Here is a 25,867-nt window from a genome sequence, read left to right as displayed (position 1 = left end):
GGTTTTGTCACTAGTTAAGGGTTTTTATCGGGAACGTCGATCACCTTTTTCGCTCTAAATTATATCACTAGTACAACTATGAGTAGGAAGGTTTGGTACGGGGGTCAATTTAACTGGAATGACCTGGAACCAGTCGCTTTTGTTGAGCTGGTAAGCGGACGATCTGTAAGTTGCAACCCACTGGAAAACGCAAGAAGACGGAAGGACAGATAATACATTTAGACTAGAGCGAACACTGATCATCTACTCGGCCCAAGGTCCACTGCAGTTGATAGCCTGAAGACGCAGAAGCAGAAGGGCGGGCTGGGCGGGTCTCAAGCCTTAGATTCAACAAGCTTCCCGAGTGCCTTCAACGCACCTGCACCTAACTCGTTTCCCTGCACCTGTCATTAGGAAGGCTTGTTTCTCTTTCCACTGCTCAGAGCAACCAACAGGGGGAAAAAAAAGAAAAAAGAAAAGAAAAGGTTTTTTTTTTTTTTTTTAAAGCAGCAACCTAGTGCTAGACCAGAAAGGGAGCGTTTATCAGCCTATCAGCAGTCCATTACTCAACAGACAATTAGGGTTCCCTCCATCCAGCCCTCAGTCCACCGCGCACCCCCAAGGACGAGAGGTTAGATCCAGCAGCAGCCAAGGCCAGGCCTGAGCGGCAGCTCCAGTGAGCCCAGCCTTCCGGCGAAGCAGGAGATGCTCGGGCGCTGCCTCCCGCCTCGCTCGCTAGCGGTGCGGATTCGGCCTGCGCCGGGGCGGGGAAGCCGGGCCTCCCGCCCGCTCAGCATCCCTCGTCCGCCCGCACCCGTGGCACCCACCTTGGGCGTGCGGATGTGCTCCATGGCGGGCCCGAGTCCGCAGGTCCCGGGCGGGCGCGGCCTCCGGCACCTGCGCGTGTCCGCAGAGCGGCGGTAGGGGTGCGGGGAGGGGGCTTCGCGCCCGGGAGGGGGCGGGCCGCGGGCCTGGCTCCGCCCCCAGGTGCGGCGGCGCCCGCGCGAGGCCGGCGTGCGGGGCCCCGGGCGCCCGCGCGGCCCTAGAGCGCGCGGTTCTGCGCTTCGGCAACCTGAGCCGCCTGCCGCCGCCTCCGCGCCCCTGGCCGGGCTCGGGTCGCGGGAGCCAATGCCGCTCGCTTCCCCCGGAGAAGGCCAGCCGGCGCAGGACTGTGGGGGTCACTCTTCCCCGAGACACAATGGGGGCCTTGTGTCGGATGTGGCCTCTTGGAGGACAGAAGGGGCCAGGCGCTGCTCCACACTGCCCATCGGCTTCCTTCCAGAGCGTCCCGGCATAGGTGAGACTTAAGGGTGGGTCAGGAAAAAAGGCTGCCACGAGCACTCCAGACGCAGTGTGGCCCGATGGGCTCTGACTGTTTCAGCACAGCCGGCAAGGCACTAGGGACGAAGCTGGAAATGTAGCAACAGTGTTAGCGCCCTAGAACGCGCTGTTAAGTCAGGCATCTCACATCAACCTGTGACTTCACTGTTGGAAGTGACGCTTTCCCCTGGCACTAAATTGGGTTCTCATTTGCCATCCTCACTTAGCTCTAAAGGAACTGAAAGATACAGACACAAAGCATCCATTATATAAGGGCTTCCCAGGTGGCTCAGTGGTGAAGAATCCCGCTGCCGATGCAGGAGACGCGTGCTGGATTCCTGCATCAGGAAGATCCCCTGGAGGAGGAAATGGCAACCCACTTTAGTATTCTTGCCTGGAAAATGCCATGGACTTAGGCGCCTGGCAGGCTATATATAGTCCCCTAGGGTCTCAAAGAATCTGACAGGACTGAGCACATGCACACACACACACCCCACATCCATTACAAGGTATTATTTTTTTCCATTTATGAATTTGGAAAAGTCAAAGAGAAGAAATGTGCCCCACTCCTCCTGCCTTTTTTTTCTTGCAAACTTGTGTGTAAAGTTTCACCATAACTAATATTTCACAAAACTGTTCGTAGTTCTTAGAATAATATCTATCCAATTTTTTTTTCTAGCTCCTACTCATCTCCCTTTCTACCTGGCTTGTAAATTCTTTAGCTAGAGACATTGATTGTTTATCTCTTTTTGTCCAGTACATCCTAGGCACATTGCACTGCAACCTTCCAAATAAATGTTTACTGAATCAATACAATGTTGTACCTGTTTTTAAACTTCCAGGTCCTCTTCACATACCTCTTATCATTTCATCCTCCTCCCACTCTGGGAGGCAATTAGAACAAGTTCAGTAAACTAATGTTTGCATATGGCAAAACTGACCCAGGGTATAATTTCTTATTACAAGAACAATAAGAATAGTGTCAGGAGCTCTCCGGTTTCCATTCAGCCTCTGACTTTGGGCTCCTCATTTATGAAATGAGAAAGTCACCAGCTTACATAATCTCAAAGGTAGCTTCCATCTCAGAATTCCATCAGTGCTAGGAATTCTATATCCATTCTGAGGGGATACATTCTGAAAGAGATAATAACCTTGGAATTATGTGATTTCAGGGTTTTTCTATGTCTTATAGTGACGAATTTTTGCATATAAGTCTTTTGGACCTTACATATTAGCATAGGTGTTTTAAAGCACCCAAAACACAAATTGGTGAGTAAAAAGATATAAATCTGAAAAATATAAATAGCCTAGTGCTAAGAAAAATTTCCAGGTTGGCTCACAAAAATAGCTTCCATTCATCATAGCTATAAAATCAGCATTAGGTGAAAAATGAGTCAAGAATTGCATTCCATTTATTAGGATAAGTTAACATAGAATAGGCTAGAAATAAAAATAAGGAAAGAAATCTCAATAAATAAGTAAACATTTGGGTTTGATCTAATAGTTCCCTGAAGAATCCTCTTTGACTTGACCCCCAACCCCAATCACTATCTTATTGGATCACAAGCTGTGTTGACCCCAGTCAGCCACACTGCACTTTCTGATGCTTAAACTGCCTTCTATCCCCATGTTTCATCGATTCTCTGAACCACCAGCTGGTGGGGCAGAAGAAATTGAAGAAAGCAACAAGAGTTGGAGGGCAGTGGGGAGTGAGAGAAGAAACTGCTGCTGCTGCTAAGTCACTTCAGTCATGTCCGACTCTGTGCGACCCCATAAATGGTGGCCCACAAGGCTCCCTGGTCCCTGGAATTCTCCAGGCAAGAACACTGGAGTGTATTGCCATTTCCTTCTCCAATGCATGAAAGTGAAAAGTGAAAGTGAAGTCGCTCAGTCGTGTCCGACTCTTAGCGACCCCATCGACTGCAGCCTACCAGGCTCCTCCATCCATGGGATTTTCCAGGCAAGAGTACTGGAGTGGGGTGCCATTGCCTTCTCTGAGAGAAGAGACTACATCATTGAAATGGCTGACTATGTTGACCTGAGCTAGGGCAGAAAGTGAAACCAGCCATTCATTTAGTTAAGAAGCACTGATATGAACTGACTGATGGTCATGCACAAGGTACCATGGCAGAGGCTGGGAAATTGAAGGGAGACCCAGAGGAGGAAGATAGGAAGTTCCACAGCAATGATAAGGATAACATCAAGGAGGTGAAAAGTAGACCGATAAGATGGCAACAGAGCCTGTGGAAATGCCAAAAGTAGCCTCAGGGAGACTGATCCACTTCCTATATTTGTCATATTAATTATACAGAAAATAATAAGTGAACTCAGGATCATATTCTTAATTCCTCAAATATGGTACTGGTGTGTTTGTGATGAAGCACAGGCCATTTGGATAAACGTTGCCCCTCTGTCTTCACAGAATAGAATCTCTCTAAGACTTCAACGGTGTTGTGTATTACCAAACTTCTCCTGGAGAACCTCTTCTTTAGAAGTTTTTGCAAACTTTTCTTATATGCAAAATCACACAGATATTCTAGCTGCAGATAATACTGCTATTGGAATTTTTAAATCCAAACTTGATATTCACTGGGAACTTTCCGAAAATGCTGTGATCTTCAGCGACCCGAGGAGATTTGGAGACATATCAAACACTTGAAAGACGTTTTCCGGAATTCTTATATTTCTCCTGAGGCAGCTAAAACTTCTGATTTGGAGTGAAGCCAAGAGCTCTTTCCTCAGGAGGGTAGTATTGCTAATGATTATAAACTCAGGAAAATCCTATTCAACACTAATAAGCCCCAGCTGTCCATGAAGTTCTGCATAGAGGAGGGCACCCGTCTCTATAGAAGCCAAGTCTTAGCTCGAAGCAGACTAGATACCCAGGATCAAGTGAGAGCTACATTTGGGTTTCTGCAAAGAAATAGCATCCTCACTTCCAGGATTTTTATAAAGTCGTTGATGCCAAATACCAATGTCTTCTTTGGCCTTGCTCTACACCAGATATAAAGAACAAGCGCACTGTGGATTGCAGGCAGCTCTGCCCTTTTTCTAGGAGCCAAAGGGGAACCTCCGGGCCAGCATAGAAGGAGTGCTAACTCTGTGAACAGGCAAGGTTTTAAAATAGAATGTTGGGCCCAGAACCACCATGCTCCCCTGACATCAAGCCCTGATGCTGAGATATACTTTACATTTTGATCCCATTTTCATCTATAATAAGTTTCCCTCTCTTTAGATGGAGTTAGATACATGTGTGGGGCAGATTGATAATCATCACAGGCTCCCTAATCATCAGACTTTTGCAAGTATCTGTGCACAGTTCAAATTTTTGTAAATTCAGTAGGTTCATCAGCTTCTATGAAAGTATTTGTAGTAATTCCAACAAAGCCCTATGGAGCCAGGATTCTTTCTGCCTGCCAACAATCTGGAAGCTTCTGAGCCCCAGTTCCAGTTCACTCAAGACTTCCCTGACACGTTTTGATTAGTGAAACAGAACATTAGAAACATTAGAGATCAAAAATAAATAGAATTTTTAAATAAAATGTGGTGTGGCTCTATATGGAATACTATATGAGCTTGAAAGCTTTTTCCCAAAGGATATTTAATGACATAGAAAGATGCTTATAACAAAATTTTAAGCCAAAAAGCCAGATACTAAACTGTATATACAGTGTGATCTGAGTTGTTTTTCAAAATGAGTGTGTATGAACGGATAACCCACAAGGACCTACTGTGCCGCACAGGGAACTCTGCTCAGTGTTATGTGGCAGCCTGGATGGGAGAGGGGTTTGGGGAGAATGGACACATGTATATGCATGGCCGAGTCCCTTTGCAGTCCACCTGAAACCATTACAACCTTGTTAATTGGCTATCCTCCAATATAAAATAAAAAGTTTAGAACAAAGAATCTGAGATCCTAAATGACCATGTGAAGGAGACCTTCCTGACATCCTGAAGTACTTGAATCAGGAATTTTATGTACCAGATTTTAAAATCTTTTTTGTTTTTAATAGCAAGAAAAAAAAGTTCAAAAAAAAATGAGTCTGTGAGTATGTGTGAAAGTAAGAAGAAAAAGTATAGGCATAACAATTACATCTGGGTGGTGGATTTGTGGGAGATTATAATTTTAGTTTTTTATAGTTTACAACTATTTATATTACATATTTTAACAATTGCAAAGAATGTGTCCTTTAAAAGGTCATTTCAAATAAAAACAAATAATAATCAATAAGCATGTCATAGTGTCAAGAGTCAAAGCAAATTTTTTTGTGGAGAAAATTTTAGTTTATTTTTTTTAAACTACTGAAGAGTTAAAAGGACTTTTAAATGTGTACTTCCTAAAATTTCAAGTCAAATGTAATCTTCCTGAAAAGTAATCATTTTTCAAGCATAAAATTGGGCTTATTTTCCATGAGGAAACAATAAAAACAATATCACGAATGTGCATCAATAGCCGGAAAAAGAAAAGAGGAGGGCACACCCTCTTGAGCTGTCAGGATTTTGGCAACAATATTTTTACAATCAAGTTAAAAAAAAACAACAACACTGAAAGATTTTTCTATGAAATATAATCCAGCTTTGAGGAAGGTTCTATGGTGCTTCAAAGCCAATGTTCTATAAAAATTATTTAACTGATCTTTTAGTAAAAATCTGAGATGCGTCTTTGGTGTTTGGGTCATACATAATTAATAAAACCTTATCTTAACCCCCCTCTTTTTAAAATTTAGATGCAGATGCTAAATACTAACAACATGCATATAAACACAGATCTTGTAACCAGGACAATTTGAGATTTTTAATAAACAGATAAAGAGTTGTTCTTGGGTTACATGAAGGTTTCTTGTGGAGATAATGAGTAATTTTGAATGTTGGCCCTGCAAGGAAATTTTTCTATCTCTTCTTTGGCAGAGAGAATATTTTTGTAAAGAAAAATGGTGAACAAGATTCATGCGAGACGGTGAACTAACAAGGTTCTGACCTGGATCTAACGTGCGGAGCAGCACGCACGTTTGCTTTCAGATTGGGCATGTATTGATTGGCTGTCTTGCCCTCGTAAAGACTTGCTTCAAGAGCTTGAACAGAGCAGACAGAGGAACCCGATCCTCTGTCCATAAAACCGATCACGTTTATTTTCAAAATTTCGTTCCTGACCACTTGGTCACTTTTCAGAGTCTGCGTGAATAATCACCAACTTATGAATGAATGATAGTCCAAAAGTCGTACTGTAAGAAGTTGTTTAGTGCTCAGATTTCACAAATGATGACAACATTTCTGGGTCATTCCTCAGAATGTTCTGCAAACAATGGTACTAATCACCCTACTCCTTACACTGTATTGCAGTAGTCCCCAACCTTTTTGGCACCAGGGACCCGTTTTAGGGAAAACAGTTTTTCCGTGGAGCAGCGTGGGCAGGAGAAGGCTTTGGGATGATCCAAGCACATTACATTTAAGTATGGAATAACATTTGAGTCCATAATACCTGAGTTCTACATGGGGGCGGGGGGAGTAATAGATGATCCTCTTCCAATATAAATGATCAACATGAGTTGTGCTGTGCTGTACTTAGTCACTCAGTCGTGTCCGACTCTTTGTGACACCATGGACTGTAGCTCGCCAGGCTCCTCTGTCCATGGGGATTCTCCAGGCAAGACTACTGGAGTGGGTTGCCATGCCCTCCTCCAGGAGATCTTCCCAACCCAGGGATCGAACCCAGGCCTCCCGCATTGCAGACAGATTCTTTACCATCTGAGCCACCAGGGAAACCCTCAACATGAGTTAGGTATCCAGAAAAAGGTGTTCCTAATTGATCCATAGAAGCTGTGTTTGCATTATCAGTTACAATACAGACTAATTGAGGGGCTATTTCAAAAAAAACATAGGATTTAGGGAAAACAGTCTATTCACAATAGCTGATGGAGGTCTCCAATAAGCAGGGTTCTCAAATTCGAGAAGCTGATCCACATAAGAGCATCGGCCTCTAGGGCCAGACTGCCTGGTCTTGAATTCAGGCTCTCCCACTTATGCAGGGAATAAGCTTGGGAAGTGCTTAACTTCTCTGTGCCTCAGTTTCCTCACCTGTAAAATGGGAATTAATGACTGGATTGTTATGAGGAATCCAGGCATAGTGAATTCAAAGCAATTGGAATACTGCCTGTCACCTGTAAGCTCTTGAAAACCTCTCTTCCTGGGCCTATCTCCTCTTCCACCTCACTTCTCATTTCTAACTCAAAATAGGCAGAAAGCAAAACACAACAGTTCTCACTAATCGGCACTAACGGTGTTTGGGGGTGGGACAATTAATTCATAGTGCAAGTCTGACCCACAGACCATCTGTTATCCCTGATCTCTGGGCACTAAATACCCATGGAACACCCCACTCATTGTGACATTCAAAAATGGTGTCCCTGAGGCTTCCCTGGTGGCTCAGTGGTGAAGAATCACCTGGAAATGCAAAAGTCACAGGTTCTATCCCTGATCCTGGAAGATCCCACACACTGCAGAGCAACTAAGCCCATGGGCCACAACTACTCAGTCTGTGCTCTAGAGCCTAGAAGCTGCAACTTCTGAGCCCACGTGCTACAACTAATGAAAAAGCCCACCGTGCCCTGGAACCCAGGCTCAGCAACAAGAGAAGCCACTGCAGTGAAAAGCCCAGGCACCACAACTAAAGACCCAGCACAGCCAAAACTAAACAAAAAGGGTGCCCCTCCCCAACAATATTTACAAATACCCGCTCATTCCAAATGCCCACCTGAGTTAAGGATCACAGTAGATACTTATCACTTACTTTAATAGATGTCAGTTGAAGTTAAAGGGGGAAAAATGGAAAGGGTGGTAGATGAAATAGACAATAGTGACGTTAACGACTACTGTTTGTCGAGTCCTTACTATGTGAAAAGCTCATAACAGGCCCATAAGGAGAAGAAATGAAGATTTTAAACATTAAATAACTAACCCGGGTCACAGAGGTGTCAAGGTGATATGGGAATTTGAATTCATAGTTCTTTTACACCATATCTTGTGCTCTTGCTTATCAACTAGGTAGCTTACTGCTTTAAGTCAATTAAGCTAAGTCAACTGACCCTCAGAACAACACAATCAGTTTGACCAAAGACCAGATTTTGTGCAACATGAACACACTTGTCTATCCATCTATATGGTAGGCTTTAAGCATGTTTTTGCTCATCCTGAGCTCTAGACTCTTGACTTTAAAGATCAGGTGGAGTTCAAACAGTTTGTAGAAAAATATAGATAGCAATACCTGTAAGACTTTATATGAAATTCACAAAAATTGCCTGGAGACTAATTGAATTCTCAGTCTATAAAGTAAGAGGAGTGTAAGTCAGAAGTCTTTGGGTCTTTCTAGCCTGTGGATATGACTTCCACTGGCTCATGTCTCCATTTGCCCAGACAGAAATTCCAGTAATGTTCCCCCCAGGAGTGTCTAGACATTCCTAAACGCTTGCTGGATACACCCAGGAACACCTGTTCTCCTCAAGCTCCACTCCAGCCTCTGTCTTACGAAAGCCCCACCTGGGAGATAACCTCTTTATCGTCATTGCTACTGGAGCTTTCAGTGAGAAGGTTGATATGCATGCCAAGGGATTCCTTTCCTTGCACTTCCAGGTTGACCATTTGGAAGGGGAGGGGCTTTGCTGGGTTTCCCACAGGGGTGGTCAGGATGCCTCTCTCCCCAGTTCCAGGTCACATTTTTCTGAATTGCAAAGCAGCTCTGCTTGAGTCCAGAGTCCACAGAATTTCTCATGAACTCCTTTAGTTTGAGGCTCATCCATCTTTCCTTGGGCTTCCCAAGTAGTGCAGTAGTAAAGAATCTGTCTGCTAATGCAGGAGATGCACGTTCTATCCCTGAGTCAGGAAGATCCCCTGGAGGAGGAGCTAGCAACCTGCTCCAGTATTCTTGCGGGGGGAATCCCATGGACAGAGGAGTCTGGTGGGCTACAGTCCATAGGGTCACAAAAAGTTGGACATGACTGAACAACTGAGCATGCATGCATGCATCTTTCCATTGATATTCAAACCTGGCTGATGAAATAATATGTCAGTCATGAATTCTGCTGTCCTTGCCTCTAAAGAAAATAAAAGCAAAACCCCTCATTTTACTGGCTAACTTTACATGTCTGCTTGACCAGGCTAAGTTATCCAGTTGTGGGGTCAAACAGCAGTCTACTTGTTGCCATGAAGGCAACTTTTTTTTTTTTTTTTTTAGCTGTGATTAACATTTAATTCAGTAGACTTTGAGAAAAGCAGATTACCTTCCATAATGTGGGTGGGCTCCATCCAGTTAATTGAAAACCTTAAGAGGAAAGACTGAGGTCCCTAAAGAGCAAAAAATTCTGTCTACAGACTGCCTTTGAGCTCAAGACTGCGACGACTCCTGCTGGAATTTACAGCCTGCTGGCCTGCCCTGCAGATTCTGGACGCCTAGCCCCACAATCACATGAGCCAATTCTTCAAAATAAATCTAGACCTAAATACAGAGATACCATAGATATATATATATGAAATTGATGTAGGGAGTACATATAGGATAATAGGATATCTTTATAGGATAATAGGGAAGAGGATAATAAAATATATACAGGATATTAAGATTACAAAATTAACATATAACTATGTGTATATAATATATCCTGTGGTATCTTCTATATATTAACTATATATGTATGGTAGCTTCTATACATTTACTATATATATCTCCTGTTGATTCTGTTTCTCTGAAGAACCATGACTAATATACTTATTCTCTTACAGAGGATCCAAAAGTACTCAACCAGAGCAACTCAAAAGATGCTCAGAGACTACACCTGCTTGCAAGGTCAGCAAACCAGACGTTGATCAGTGACCACACTGAGGTCCTCTGAAGCTCTGATTTATGTCGTAGGTAATGATTTGTAGGAGATCGAAGGTGGATTAGGGGCTCAGTCTCGGTTTCTCTCACCTAGGGCAAACATTGCTAAGGAGATCCCCCTGCAGTGGCCTTGAACCCTGTTGTTCTTCCCCACCCAGCTGGCACGGGGTAATGGCTTCTTCAAGAACCTTCCTAGCACTGTGATTTGTACTTCCACCACTACTATAATTAGCTAACCTTTATTGACCGTTTCCTCTTTCACCCAGATGTCAGCTGGGATATGCTCACTCTCTGAGATCAAATTAGCTGGAACCCACAGTCCAGGCCCCATGCAAGCCCACATTTCTGCAGATTTTTTTAAAATTAAATTTACTTATTTTTTTATTGAAGGATAATTGCTTTACAGAATTTTGTTGTTTTCTGTCAAACCTCAACATGAATCAGCCATAGGTATACATATATCCCCCTCCCTTTTGAATCTCCCTCCCATCCCCCTCCACATATCACCCCTCTAGGTTCATACAGAACCCTTGTTTGAGTTTCCTGAACCGTACAGCAAATTCCCATTGGTTATCTATTTTACATATGGCAATGTAAGTTTCCATGTTACTCTTTCCATATATCTCACCCTCTCCTCCCCTCTCCCCATGTCCATAAGTCTATTCTCTATGTCTGTTTCTCCATTGCTGCCCTGAAAATAAATTCTTCAGTACCATTTTTCTAGATTCCATATACGATATTTATTTTTCTCATTCTGACTCACTTCACTCTGTATAAAAGGTTCTAGGTTCATCCACCCAATTAGAACAGACTCAAATGCATTCCTTTTTATGGCTGAGTAATATTCCATTGTGTATATATACCACAACTTCTTTATCCATTCATCTGTCGATGGACATCTAGGTTGCTTCCATGTTCTAGCTATTTTAAATAGTGCTGCAATGAACAGTGGGATACATGTATCTTTTTCAATTTTTCTGCAGATTTTTATATGAGGAAGAAATTCAACATAGGCTTTAGGGTCCCATTGCCTCTCTATCATGGCTTGTCATCTTAGACTTGTAACTCAATTCTTTCTCTAGTTCTTCATAAAACATCTCAGATCAAATATTTGAGATGATACATAATGATACTGAGGATATATTGTTTTAATTTTTAGGATTGCTTATTTAACATCACCCAGCACAGTACTACCAATCTGAAAAAACATATCAATGTACTGAATAATATTTGAGACATGAATTATTCATATTCATACTTGAGATATGAATTATTTCCTTACATTTCCTTTCACCATTATCTTTCCTCCCACTACTCAAGCAGCTGTAGTACCTTTCACTTAAAAGGAGGTCAGATAAAAATTAGACCTCAAAAGCCCTTGAATAGCAGAGAGTTGAGCCGAGAGCCACAATACCTGGAAAAAAATGATTTCTCAGTTCCAAAAACAGAGCTTTAATTATCAACATCCAAAGCCCGAGGGAGAAAAACATAAAGTTTACCCTCAAACAATATATGGTGAAGAGAAGGATGAAGAGTCCATATTCAGCCACACAGGAAGAGGATGAAAGACTTTTCCTGCCGTGGGAAAGAACTTCAAAGGGGAGCGAAGAGGCAGAGGGTAAGTCTGTGAGTGTTTGATGCTTCACTTCCCGCGTAGGCTGAGTCCAGTGGTGAAGACAACTGGAAATCCAAGATGGGTTTAGAGAACCTGAGGCGGGAAAGGACTAGATCTTCCCTCTCAAAGCAAAGCCTGGGAAGCCTGCAAGTCTCTTAGAGAAAGTAGCAGCAGCAAAAATCTGAGAGATGCCCAGACAGGTGGCCCAAGGGCAGCCTCAGGGGCTGCCAGGGTTTCATGGGGACAGAGACAGAGAAGTACGACAGCCCCTGAGAGCGGGGTGAGGATGACACCCAGGCCAGGGGGCATGAAGGAATCTGGGATCTCCACCCCAGTGAGCAGGACCCAGAGTGGCCTGCATGGAACAGGTCATCAGGAGGGTTATTGGGAGATCAGTGGTCCCTTGAGCACAAGCAGGTACATCCAGAGGCAGATGGGAGAGGGTGAAGCTCAGCATCATTTCAGAGACGGACACAGGCTGACTGAGGACCCAGCATCCTCTTCTGGCCTGGATGATTGTTAAAGTCTCTTCATTCTGGAACTCAGGTCACTGCCTGGGCAGAAAGGAGGAAAAGAGTTGAGGAAGCATAGGCAATGAGTGAGGGCAAAATCTCAGGTGGCACTAGTGGTAAAGAACCTGCCTGCCAATGCAGGAGACATAAGAGACGTGGGTTCGATCCCTAGGCCGGGAAGATCCCCTGGAGGAGGGCATGACAACCCCCACTCCAGTATTCTTGCCTGGGAAATCCCATGGACAGAGGAATCTGGTGGACTACAGTCCATAGGGTTGCAAAGAGTTGGACATGACTGAAGCAACTTAGTATGCAGGAAATGACTGAATCATTGATCACCACCATCTATGGAATTTTACCCTAACTGAGCTAACCCTGAATCAGATTATTTTTGTCACTGTTCATTAAAAAAAAAAAAAAAGGACACACAAAATTTAGTTCTTATAGAGAAATGAAGTTTCAATTTTGCATACCTGTGCAATATATAGGGAAGGTTAATAAAATTTTTACTTAAAACTTCAGGCATTTCTGCTGTTGAAGTGCCAGTGCATTCACACAAGGGGTTCTCACTGGCCCTTCAACCAGCCTTACTTCTTACTTCTGGTTTTCTCGCTTACATTCACTTCTCTACTCCTTTACACCCAGTTTGCCTTGGGAATTCCAAGTTCTGCAGGGTGCAGAGCAAGTCAACTTGCTCTGCAAGTCAAAGTATTGGAGTTTCAGCATCAGTCCTTCCAATGAATATTCAGGACTGATTTCCTTTAGGATGGACTGGTTGGATCGCCTTGTTATCCACCCTCACAAGAGTCTTCTCCAACACCACAGTTCAAAAGCATCAATTCTTTGGCACTCAGCTTTCTTTATAGTCCAACTCTCACATCCATACATGACTACATACAAAGCCATAGCTTTGACTAGACAGACCTTTGTTGACAAAGTCTAGGGCAACACAAAGAATCTTCCTATGGAACAAAATCTGTCCCTAGAAGTCACTTGGGTGATGAATGGCATCTTCCTCCTTTACAACTATGTTGTACATGACTGAAGCAGCTCAGCACACATGCAGGGAGAAACACTGGGCTGGATGAAGACTCAAGATTGCCAAGAGAAATATCAATAACCTCAGATACGCAGGTAACACTACCCTTACGGCAGAAAGTAAAGAAGAACTAAAGGCCTCTTGCTGAAAGTGAAAGAGGAGAGTGAAAAAGTTGGCTTAAAGCTCAACATTCAGAAAACTAAGTTCATGGCATCTGGTCCTATCACTTCATGGCAAATAGATGGGGAACCATTGGAAACAGTGACAGACTTCATTTTTGGGGGCTCCAAACTCACTGCAGATGGTGATTGCAGCCATGAAATTAAAAGACTCCTTGGAAGAAAAGTTATGACCAACCTAGACAACATATTAAAAACCAGAGACATTACTTTGCCAACAAAGGTCCATCTAGTCAAAGCTATGGTTTTTCCAGTAGTCATGTATGGATGTGAGAGTTGGACTATAAAGAAAACTGAGTGCCAAAGAATTGATGCTTTTGAACTGTGGTGTTGGAGAAGACTCTTGAGAGGGTTGACAGCAAGGCGATCCAACCAGTCTATCCTAAAGGAAATCAGTCCTGAATATTCATTGGAAGGACTGATGCTGAAACTCCAATACTTTGACCACCTGATGTGAAGAACTGACTCACTGGAAAAGACCCTGACACTGGGAAAAATTGAAGGCAGGAGGAGAAGGGGACGACTGAGGGTGAGATGGTTGGATGGCATCACCAACTCAATAGACATGAGCTTGAGTAATGGACAGGGAGGCCTGGCATGCTGCAGTCCATGGGGTTGCAAACTGATGCATCAGTAATGTGCTAGTTGCCTTTTGTACCTTGCCTCTCAATAACCCAAACAAGAAAGCTGAAGGAGGCTCAGAAGGAAAATAGAAAGAGACAGAGGTCAGAAATTGAGTGGGTAATATTCGGACACTGTCTCCCTATTCTGAAATCCTACACTGTTAGCCATTGTACTGCAAATATTCCTAGTCCTTGCTTAGGTACTTGGTTAACATCCCTGAGGATGAAGTCTTGATCATGCCATTTCTTCCAAAGCCTTGGATTCCATCCAACCTGCTTAGCCTGATTTACTGGTTAACGAAACAGCTGATGGCTGTGGACTCAGTGTCCCCAGCCAGGAAGCTCATTGTTTGCCTTCTCATTTTGGCAACTTGCTCAGTGGTACCGTCAGCCTTACTGCCTCTGAGGCCTGGGGGAGTCTTTTAATTCCCTTCTGATGAGAACAGTCATCTCCTGCTCTGAGTTTCAACTGAAATTTGATAGTGAATATTTCCTGTGCATCTCTCTGGGAGCAGTAGCTAATGGGTGATATTACTGTTTAATCTTTTTATGTCGCCCCCTGTGGACTACCAGCATCACCCAGAACAGGGTTCTTGCAGCCTCCTTGGAGGAAAAATGATTCCAAAAGGGAGTGGGTTTATGCTGGTTCCCAGCCAATGTTCTCACCAAATAGAGGCGGGAGGAGAGTTGTGTAAATGTACGGAATCTTGCAAATTAGTTGGCCCTAGGCTGAAAAATGGAGAAAGCAATAGCACCCCACTCCAGTACTCTTGCCTGGAAAATCCCAAGGATGGAGGAGGCTGGTAGGCTGTAGTCCATGGGGTCGCTGAGGGTCGGACACGACAGAGCAACTTCACTTTCACTTTTCACTTTCATGCATTGAAGAAGGAAATGGCAACCCACTCCAGTGTTCTTGCCTGGAGAATCTCAGGGACGGGGGAGCCTGGTGGGCTGCCATCTATAGGGTTGCACAGAGTTGGACACGACTGAAGTGACACAGTAGCAGCAGCAGCAGCAGGCTGGAAAAATTGTATGTTCAGAAATGCCTAACAACTCATGAAAAGTAGACACTTCAAATATTTTCTCATTTCTAAGAAGACTGAAAAATAGAACACGTTGCATTTAACCTTGGCAATCTAATGATCATTACAAATTTATCTATTTCAAGGTTATTTCACTCTGAAAAATTAAGTTTTGAGTTTTTGAAAAAATCTTAGAAAAAAATCTTTCATGAGTTAATACACTGTGCTGTGATAACAGTCAAGTAGATTAACCTCAAACCCAACTTGATTAATTTCTGTTTTAAAAACTCTTATCAATTCTAACATAAAATAAAAATTAAATTAAAAAAAATAAAAACCCTATTTACCCCAGGTAGGCAAGCTTTTTTAATAATCAAAAATCAGTGTAATTCACCATAGTATTAGACTGAAAAAAAAAAACCCTCTCTTTTAAAAAAATTAATTTTATTAGTTTATTTGTTGGCTGTGTTGGGTCTTCACTGCTGTGCAGGCCTTTCTCTAGTTGTGGTGACTGGGGCCCACTCTCCAGTTTCAGCGCAGGCTTCTCACTGTGGTAGCTTCTCTTGTTGCTGAGCACCGGCTCCAGGGCATGCAGGCTTCAGTATTTGCGGCTCCCTGGCTCTAGAGCACAAGCTAAACAGTTGTGACCCACAGGTTTAGTTGCTCCTTGACACATGGGATCTTCCCGGGTCATGGATCAAACTTGTGTCTCCTGCATGGGCAGGCAGATTCTTTACCACTATGCCACCCTCAGATCAGATCAGATCAGATCCGTCGCTCAGTCATGTCCGACTCTTTGCGACCCCATGAATTGCAGCATGCCAGGCCTCCCTGTCCATCGCCAACTCTCAGAGTTCATTCAGACTCACGTCCATCGAGTTGGTGATGCCATCCAGCCATCTCATCCTCTGTCGTCCCCTTCTCCTCCTGCCCCCAATCCCTCCCAGCATCAGAGACTTTTCCAATGAGTCAACTCTTCACATGCGGTGGCCAAAGTACTGGAGTTTCAGCTTCAGCATCATTCCTTCCAAAGAAATGCCAGGGCTGATCTCCTTCAGAATGGACTGGTTGGATCTCCTTGCAGTCCAAGGGACTCTCAAGAGTCTTCTCCAACACCACAGTTCAAAAGCATCAATTCTTCGGCACTCAGCCTTCTTCACAGTCCAACTCTCACATCCATACATGACCACAGGAAAAACCATAGCCTTGACTAGACGAACCTTTGTTGGCAAAGTAATGTCTCTGCTTTTCAATATGCTATCTAGGTTGGTCATAACTTTCCTTCCAAGGAGTAAGCGTCTTTTAATTTCATGGCTGCAGTCACCATCTGCAGTGATTTTGGAGCCCAGAAAAATTAAGTCTGACACTGTTTCCACTGTTTCCCCATCTATTTCCCATGAAGTGGTGGGACCGGATGCCATGATCTTCGTTTTCTGAATGTTGAGCTTTAAGCCAACTTTTTCACTCTCCTCTTTCACTTTCATCAAGAGGCTTTTGAGTTCCTCTTCACTTTCTGCCATAAGGGTGGTGTCATCTGCATATCTGAGGTTATCGATATTTCTCCCGGCAATCTTAATTCCAGCTTGTGTTTCTTCCAGTCCAGCGTTTCTCATGATGTACTCTGCATATAAGTTAAATAAGCAGGGTGACAATATACAGCCTTGATGTATTCCTTTTCCTATTTGGAACCAGTCTGTTGTTCCATGTCCAGTTCTAACTGTTGCTTCCTGACCTGCATACAGATTTCTCAAGAGGCAGGTCAGGTGGTCTGGTATTCCCATCTCTTTCAGAATTTTCCACAGTTTATTGTGATCCACACAGTCAAAGGCTTTGGCATAGTCAATAAAGCAGAAATAGATGCTTTTCTGGAACTCTCTTGCTTTTTCTGTGATCCAGTGGATGTTGGCAATTTGATCTGTGGTTCCTCTGCCTTTTCTAAAACCAGCTTGAACATCTGGAAGTTCATGGTTCACGTATTGCTGAAGCCTGGCTTGGAGAATTTTGAGCATTACTTTACTAGCCTGTGAGATGAGTGCAATTGTGCAGTAGTTTGAGCATTCTTTGGCATTGCCTTTCTTTGGGATTGGAATGAAAACTGACCTTTTCCAGTCCTGTGGCCACTGCTGAGTTTTCCAAATTTGCTGGCATATTGAGTGCAGCACTTTCACAGCATCATCTTTCAGAATTTGGAATAGCTCAACTGGAATTCCATCACTTCCACTAGCTTTGTTCATAGTGATGCTTTCTAAGGCCCACTTGACTTCACATTCCAGGATGTCTGGCTCTAGGTCAGTGATCACACCATCGTGATTATCTGGGTCGTGAAGATCTTTTTTGTACAGTTCTTCTGTGTATTCTTGCCATCTCTTCTTAATATCTTCTGCTTCTGTTATGTCCATACCATTTCTGTCCTTATCGAGCTCATCTTTGCATGAAATGTTCCCTTGGTATCTCTAATGTCTTGAAGAGATCTCTAGTCTTTCCCATTCTGTTGTTTTCCTCTATTTCTTTGCATTGATCGCTGAAGAAGGCTTTCTTATCTCTTCTTGCTATTCTTTGGAACTCTGCATTCGGATGTTTATATCTTTCCTTTTCACCTTTGCTTTTCGCTTCTCTTCTTTTCCCAGCTATTTGTAAGGCCTCCCCAGACAGCCATTTTGCTTTTTTTAGCTAGAAGCCCTGAAGAAAACCTTTGAATATCATCTCAGTAGATACAGAAAAATCATTTGACAAAATCCAACATCCATTTCTGATTTAAAAAAAAAAACTCTCAGCAAACTGGAAATGGACTGGAACTTATTCATTTGATAAAGGGCATCTACAAAAACTATAGCTAATGTCATACTCAGTGATGAAAGATTGAAAGTTTTCTCCCAAAGGTCAGAAGCAAGTCAAGGATATAACTATCCTTATTACAGTAAGCATTTCACAGTATAGACAGGGAGCAAATCATCACACTGAACCCCTTAAACTTATACAATGTTATATATTAATTATATTTCAGTAAAACTGGAAAAAAATTGTAAATTAAAATGGGCAAAAATTTTGAATAGGCACTTCAAAGAAGATACATGAACAGCAAATAAGCACATAAAAGTTTGCTCAAAATAATTAGTCAATGCGGAAATGCAAATTAAGACATAGTAAGATACCAGCTCACACCTATAAAAATGGCTAAAATTCAAAAGATTAACCATATCACATGTTGGCAAAGATGTTCAGCAACTAGAATTCTAACACACTGCTATTGGGAATATAAAATGGTGCAAACACTTTGGAAAACAGTGTGGTAATCTCTTAAATAGTTAAACATATACCTTCCATTTGACTCAGCCATTCCACCCTGTTAGGGAATTTTAAATGGAGGAAGTCTTGTTCAGGCTTCAGAAGCAGGAAAGCAGGCTTCTGACCCCAATTCCGTGCCTTCATGCAAGCGTAGCAAGTCAGGCAGCACTTTAGAAGAGAAAGGGAGTGGGTCTTAGAATTCTTGAGCTCCTAGAGGTCTGTCCAGTCTCCCAGGGGCTAATAAAATCCTGCAACTCACAAGGTGAAACAAACAGCATTGTAAAAGTTAAAAAAAAACCTGCATTTTTGCTTACAAACTGATGACGATACCAGCTTTCAGCCTGGGATTATAAGCCTGAGTGCCCCAAACTGCAATTTGAAGTCTGTCATGGTGTGGACACGTTGCTCAGGACATTTCCCGATTGGAACTCCACATTGCTGTTAATCAGGGACTTCCCAGGGCTGTTTAACTCTGAATGTTGTTCAGCCCAATTTGGTGATGTATATGCTGTTACTTTTCTCTATTGTTTTTATTTCTCTTCTCTTAATGACTGTATATTGTAATTAAGTCAAATAATCCTCTATTAAATATCAAATTTGTTTGTTGTGTGTGATGAAAGCGGTTTCTTTTGTTTAAGAATCCTTCGAATCTAAAACGTAAGTAAAACTTTCAGGAAAACACACTTCCAGGTATTTAACCAAAAGAAACAAAAGAATGTGTCTATACAAAGATTGGTACATGAATGCTCCTAGCATGCTTATTTATAACACGCAAAAACTAGAAATAACTCAAATGTCCATTGCCAGGTGAGTGGATATAGAAATTGTAACATAACCATACAATTGAATACTATTCAGCAATTTTTTAAAAATGAGCTATTTTCTCATACAACATGTGTGAATGTCAAAATACTTATGCTAAATGAAAGAAGCCAGACTCTCACCCACCCACACACATACACATAAAGACTAGACACTGTATGATTCTATTTATATAAAACTCGAGAAAATACAAATTAATTTATAATGACAGAAAGCAGAACAGTGGTTGTCTGGGGACTGGGAAGGGGGTTAGCTGGAGGAGAGTAGAGAGAAAAAGAGTCAGAGATGACAAAGGGCACAAGGAAACTATGGGTAATGATTCACTCTCGATTGTGGAGAAGTTTCCATATGTGTCAAAACCCATCAAGCTGTAGAACTAGTCAATTACAATGACCTTAGTGCTAGTCAATTACAGCTCAGTGAAGCTGTTATACAAAATCCCTTTTAAACTATTTTAATTTATTCAATTATGGAAAATCTGCCTTTTCCTATATCCTATATTTTCAAATTCAAAGAGTTAAGTTACTTTTGGAAATGCTTCAAGTGGTCATTTTATAAGGGCATTGACACATTTGAATGGGATGACTGAAAATGTAAAACGGTACAGTGAGAGCTCTCAAAGGCAAATCTGTGTCAGCAAAAGGTCCCAAATGTTTCAGCATGACCAGGTGCCAGGAAGCGTGCTATAGGTGAAGCATGCAAAGGCTTTGTCTTTAGGGACTCAGGCAATTTGGACGCTAAAGAAATATTGGGCTCCTACGGAGAAGGCAATGGCACCCCACTCCAGTACTCTGGCCTGGAAAATCCCATGGACGGAGGAGCCTGGTGGGCTGCAGTCCATGGGGTCGCTAAGAGTCGGACACGATTGAGTGACTTCACTTTCACTTTTCACTTTCATGCATTGCAGAAGGAAATGGCAACCCACTCCAGTGTTCTTGCCTGGAGAATCCCAGGGACGGGGGAGCCTCGTGGGCTGCCATCTATGAGGTCGCACAGAGTCAGACATGACTGAAGCGACTTAGCAAGGAAAAGCCAACCTAGGAGAATCCATGACTTGCAGTTTCGACTGTCGAATTGGAGAAATACAGGCACTGACTGACCGAAGAAGCATGCTCCCTGTCTTCCAGGGCTTGATTGTACTCCTCAGCCAGCCCTCACCCGCCCAGGCAAATAATAAAGGATTCTCTTGGACAAAGTATATTCTCCTTTGTTCTTCTTTCTCACTCTCTGGAAAGCAACCACAAAGCCCTGGTCTGGGGTATGAAAATCTGCACAGAGATCCCTGGTGTTCCTCGTCCCCTAAAAAGCCCAGAAGCACAAAGGGGACCAGAGTTATCCAAGTGTATGCTCTTGATCTGATTTTTCTGTTTCTGCCACTTTCAAAAAGATTCAATGTGTTATTGGCAATAACGCTGTATTTATAAACTTCAAAGTTACTAAGAGACTAAGTCTTAATTTCTTTTACCACACACACACACAAGTGATCATTGTGTCACGTGATTGAAGAGTGAACTGAGGCTAGGGAGGCAACACAGAAATGTATCAAATCAGCACTGTTGTACCCCTCAAACTTACACAATGTTGTACCTCAATTGTATCTCCACAAGAAAGAAAAAGATTCCATGGGAAAGCTGTGCTGACCATGGTGGCAGTGGGAAGAGCCACTGTGTACCTGTGTACCTGTACTTAGCAGTGTGTGCGTGCTAAGTCACTACAGCCGTGTCCAACTCTTTGCAACCCCATGGACTGTAGCCCTGCCAGGGTCCCCTGTCCATGGCATTCTCCAGGCGAGAATACTGGAGCAGGTTGCCAAGCCCTCCTCCAGGGGATCTTCCCAACCCAGGGATCAAACCCACATCTCTTGTCTCTTGCATTGGCAGGTGGGTTCTTCACCACTAGCACCGCCTGGGAAGCCCCAGGAGCAAATAACTTTGGCTCCAACTACAGATGTGCAAAATGGTGGCTTCAGCAAAGCAAATCAACGATGAAGATGAGTTGAGGGAACGTTCTATTCCAGTAGGAGATGGAGATAAATGAATACTGACTGCTCACTGGAGACTCTAGGGTCCAGCCACAAAGGGCTCAGCTGTCGCACCAGGATGGGACAATTAACAATAGCCACTGAAGGGCATCCAGCCAACCTCAGAAAACTGGAAGTCATCTAGATCCTAAGGAGAGAAAAGTAAAAAATCTCAAGTCTTTCTTTGTAACTGGCTCAGAATTCGCTTTTACCTGTTTAAGTTGTCCTAAATCTGTGATTTAGTTGTCCTAAACCTGTGATAAAATTCTGGATGTAAGTATCATAGTTTAAATCATTGTTGCACATAGACTGTCCTGCCACCATGGAAATAGTCTTCATTTGCACTTTCCAACCTGTTATCCACATGTGGCCACTGAATACTTGCAATGTGATGAATGTGAATGCTATTGAATTTTCAACTGTATTTAATTGTAATTTGTATATGAATAGTGATTTGTAGCTAATGGCCACAGTATTGAATTTTTTTCACCTATCCTGAAACAGTCTGCCTTTTAACTGATGGTAATGTTGTCCTGAGTGAATTTTAAGAAACAAGTTAAATTGCTACAAAGAAAAAACACCAATATTTTTGTATTCCATATTTGAGAGCATCTCAAAACTGGTACATTTGTTCTTATTCCTGTTGTGTTTTGGGGTTTTGTGACTACTAAGAGAAAATTTTAGAAAAGACACATAGCTGTTTCTTTTCTTTTTAAAGGAAAAGCCATTAATTTCATTACATTAGAGAGTAGTTTCAACTTTTACATAGGTGAGCAAGAAAGTTATAGCAGATATATGTTATTTTGTTACTCAGTATTAATTTACATTTGTGCTGGTAACAGAACAATGGTTTGTTTTTCTGTCAATAGAACAATCGTTTTTGTTTTTTTTATCAGTACCACCCAAACCTATCCACCTCTTTCATTCTGTCCCATCACTTAAACACAGGGGGGAGTAGAAATTTTCTCATCATCCAATCAGAGCCAACCAAGTGAAATAAGATTTTTGTAGGGACTGTAGAGAAAAGACAGCTCATGTCAGCAAGACTGCTGGGAAATAAGCATAATGTGAACCTGGAGGGTCCATGTGAGGCCTGAGGGAATCACCAACAAAAATGAAGTCAGGACCCAGAATTCTTCATTTGTAGAAATAAGCAACTCACGTATAAGGGTTAAGATCTTTACATTTTACTGATTGTGGATTTACTGTCAGCCTTCCTGACAAAGCTGGAAAAAGACACGGGGTCTATGTTAGTTCATTTCACTTGGTGGCTGCCTGGTAAATGGTGAATTAACCAATTATTCAAATCACCAAATATTTACTGAACTCAATTCTGTAAAGGTGCCAAAAGAAAAGCTCCCTGTCCTCAAGGAGCAATGAACCCTGTTGAGGAAGTTAGACACAAATATCTGCTCATGCTGAGAGTTGACAACACAAGATTCAGGATCATAAAGAAAGAGCAAGCACAGGGTTAATTGCCAGTTAAGTGATGGGTAATAGGCAATGAAGAATTTCTGAGCAGAAAACAACTATTCAAGCAGAGATGATCAAATGGACGTTTTACAGGGGAGATGGTTTGAATTTGATCTTAAAAGATGCTTAAGCAGGCTTCTCTAGTGGTCCAGTGGTTAAGAATCCTCCTGCCAATGCAGGGGACGTGGGTTCATTTCCTGGTCCAGGAAGATCTCACATGCCAAGGGGCACCTAAGCCTGTGTGCCACAACTACTGAAGCCTATGCACAGCAACGAAGACCTAGCACAGCCAAAAATAATTAAAATGTTACGAGTTTTTAAAGGTGGCTAAGCTTTGGGTTGAGAAGGGGATGACAGAGGATGAGATGGACATGAGTTTGAGCAAGCTCCGGGAGTTGGTGATGGATAGGGAGGCCTGGCATGCTGCAGTCCATGGGGTCACAAAGAATTAGACATGACTGAGCAACTGAACTGAACTGAAGCTTTGGGTGGATGAAAGTGTGAATGAAGCATACTCTGAAAGGCATGAGAACAGGGAAATGCAGAAGTTTCCTATCTGAGAGTACAGGGGGAATTAGGATGAAATTGCTTATGTCAGAGCCATCAGTAGTCTTTAATTATGAATCTCAGAGAAGCGAAACATCTCAGGTATTCTTCAGGACTTAGAATACTAAAATTTTTAAAAATAGATACACTTCAAGTTTTAAAAGATCAGAAAAAAAATTTTTTTTTTCTGATTTCCATTACTTGTAAAACTATATTCTCAGGGACTATCATTTGGAAAAGTAATCATCTTTTCCTATTGCTTAAGTTTAAACTAAGTCCCTGTGGTTTTGCATTAAATTTCAATTATTTAAATAAACAACAGACTCATTTCTCTCCTTGTGAATGTAAGTGTTCATGGTAATTTTCAATGGGATGTGTGAGAAAAATTCCATATTTTTGGCTTTGACAACCTAATTTATTTTTTCAATTTCTATGTTTTTCATTGAGATTATGTACCACATGGGAAATAGTTTTCTCTGTCTCTTTCATTTCTCAACAGCCTATCAGGTTTCCAGGTTTTTTCTCTCATCCCAGTAACCTGAGGTCTAGTTTTAGTTTCTGAAGTCCACAAGGAACCTTGATTCAGAGCAGTGCTGCCCAGAACTTGGGCCCTGGTTCCCTGTATATGTGCCTGTCTGGACATGACAGAAAACTGGTTCTTAGAAGTCGATTGCCTAGTTGTAAAATACATACTTTTCTGTCTAAGAATGAAACCAGGACAAAAACCTTTCCATTTGCAGAGGGAGTCTAATAAAAGAAAAATGAAAACCAAAAAAAAAAAAAAAAAGTATCTGTAATTGGGAAGGAAAATTGTCATCTTCTTTCCTTTCCAAACAGTGCTGGAGGCATATGTCAATATGTACTAAGAACAGAAAAATGTCTCTTTTTTTTCCTTTTTCTTTTTTAATCCATGTAGTTAGTGTGAGACAGCTGCAAATCCTCACTTTCATGGAAACAATCCCACACCCTTATTCACCCTCAAGCTCTTTTTTCCAACTCAGATCGGATTCTTTTCCCTTTCATAGGCTCATAAAATGTTGAACCTCAGGGATCATTTAGTCTTATTTTATAAACGGAATGAACAGATGAGGATGATACCGGAAAACCATGGGAGAATTTACCCGCGTATCCTATCTTCTGCCCTTGTACTCTTGAACAAGTTCAACATACTTCAGTAACATTCAGCTTTCTTAAAAGATCTGCTGGTTTTAAAACTCCAAGTCTTGGCACAGGCAGTTCCCTTGCCTAGAATGACCAGCTTTTCCCTCATCAGAAACACACCTGCTCATTCTCCAAGACCCAACTCGAAGGTCAGCTCATCCTCGGAGCCTTTCCCAGTTCTTTGAGGCGATTGCTGTCTTATGACTCCCGTGTTTTCTTAGAGTGCCCGGCACTTAGGGAGACATGGCCCTTGTCATGGTATAATACAATAACCTTTTACATATTCTGACATTCACTGGACCATGAGTGACTTAGTTTCAGCTTTTCATTTCTACATATGCATTCCCTAGCATGGTACTTGCCACAGAAATAAGATAACTAATAGCTGATGACTGAATGGCCAGAACTTGTGTACAACTTCCCTCATGTCTAATAGATGGGTTACATTATTATGAGGTCTGATTATTATCTAAACTGAAATCATTACTTTGAATAATGAGCCCCACACCTTTTGGATAATTAACTAAATTAGCGTGATTGCTTGTTTTGGAACTTCTTTGATATATTTGTTGAATAAATTATTAACCACAACCTACTATTCACTAACTGTTTATTAAATTCAAGAAGTATAGGGTCTTTTAGACTTATCCCTAGAAAAACTGAATCACTGGACTCAGTAAATGTAAAATAAAATTAGAGTTTGGTTACTTTTGCCTTTTTGTAAGAAATTTCTTTGTCCTCCATTAACTAGATATGATTAGGCTTCATAATCAAGTTTTGTAATTTATTATCCTCATGGGGAGTTTTCCTCCACTTGTAAGTTCTTTCCCTAACCCAAGTATTTTAGGGACTAGGAAGAATAGAGTTTAATACATATCATTTCTAAGATGTTACCAAATATAAGATGTAGGAAATTTTAATTAAAAAAAATTATTTTATATTGGAGTGTAGCCAATTAACAACATTGTGAGAGTTTTGGATGGACAGCAAAGGGACTCAGCCATACATATCCATGTATCCATTCTCCCCCGAACTCCCCTCCCATCCAGCCTGTCACATAATGTTGAGCAGAGTTCTCTGTACTGCACAGCAGGTCCTTGTTGGTTATCCATTTTAAGTGTAGCAGTGTGTACACATCCATCCCAAACTCCCTAGCTATCCTTTCCTCCCATGCTTCCTCCCTGGCAACCGTAAGTTTGTTCTCTAAGTCTGTAAGCCTAAAACTTAATTTTTTAAAAGTTATCTCTAACCTTATCTTCCAGTCCAGTGGTGAAATGGAAATTATTTACCCTGGGAACTCTGACTGCCTTACTGATGAATCATTCCTGCTGTGACATGAGGCCCCAACCCTGGGTTCCTGTGTATTCTCTCCATTGCCATCCCTGGTTTTATATGTTTATTT

The 25,867-nt window shown here is 42.1% G+C and overlaps 1 protein-coding gene and 1 pseudogene across 4 annotated transcripts in view; one reads left to right on the top strand and one right to left on the bottom strand.

Moving 5' to 3' along the window:
• Window positions 1-935, bottom strand: part of MTMR7 (myotubularin related protein 7) — a 100,273-nt gene extending 99,338 nt beyond the window's left edge. For 2 of the 3 annotated variants that reach the window (XM_086380663.1, XM_086380664.1), the window contains exon 1: window positions 807-935. In XM_086380663.1, the coding sequence (XP_086236789.1) occupies window positions 807-830 (24 nt within the window). In that variant the 5' untranslated portion in view covers window positions 831-935. The other variant, XM_086380665.1, reaches the window with a different exon arrangement.
• On the top strand, window positions 600-25,061 carry LOC147343632 (uncharacterized; annotated as a pseudogene). Its single transcript, XR_015156312.1, has 3 exons — window positions 600-1,276; window positions 10,072-10,135; window positions 21,146-25,061. The product of XR_015156312.1 is annotated as an uncharacterized LOC147343632 (transcript).
• Window positions 25,062-25,867: the final 806 nt, after the last annotated feature.

The sequence above is a fragment of the Bos grunniens genome, chromosome 27 (assembly GCF_055505025.1).
Source record: "Bos grunniens cultivar Pamir isolate PY7600 chromosome 27, Bosgru_T2T1.0, whole genome shotgun sequence".
Taxonomy (NCBI): Eukaryota; Metazoa; Chordata; class Mammalia; order Artiodactyla; family Bovidae; genus Bos; species Bos grunniens.
The sequence above is the reverse complement of the archived record's forward strand: the minus strand, read 5'-3'. Positions and strand labels throughout refer to the sequence as shown.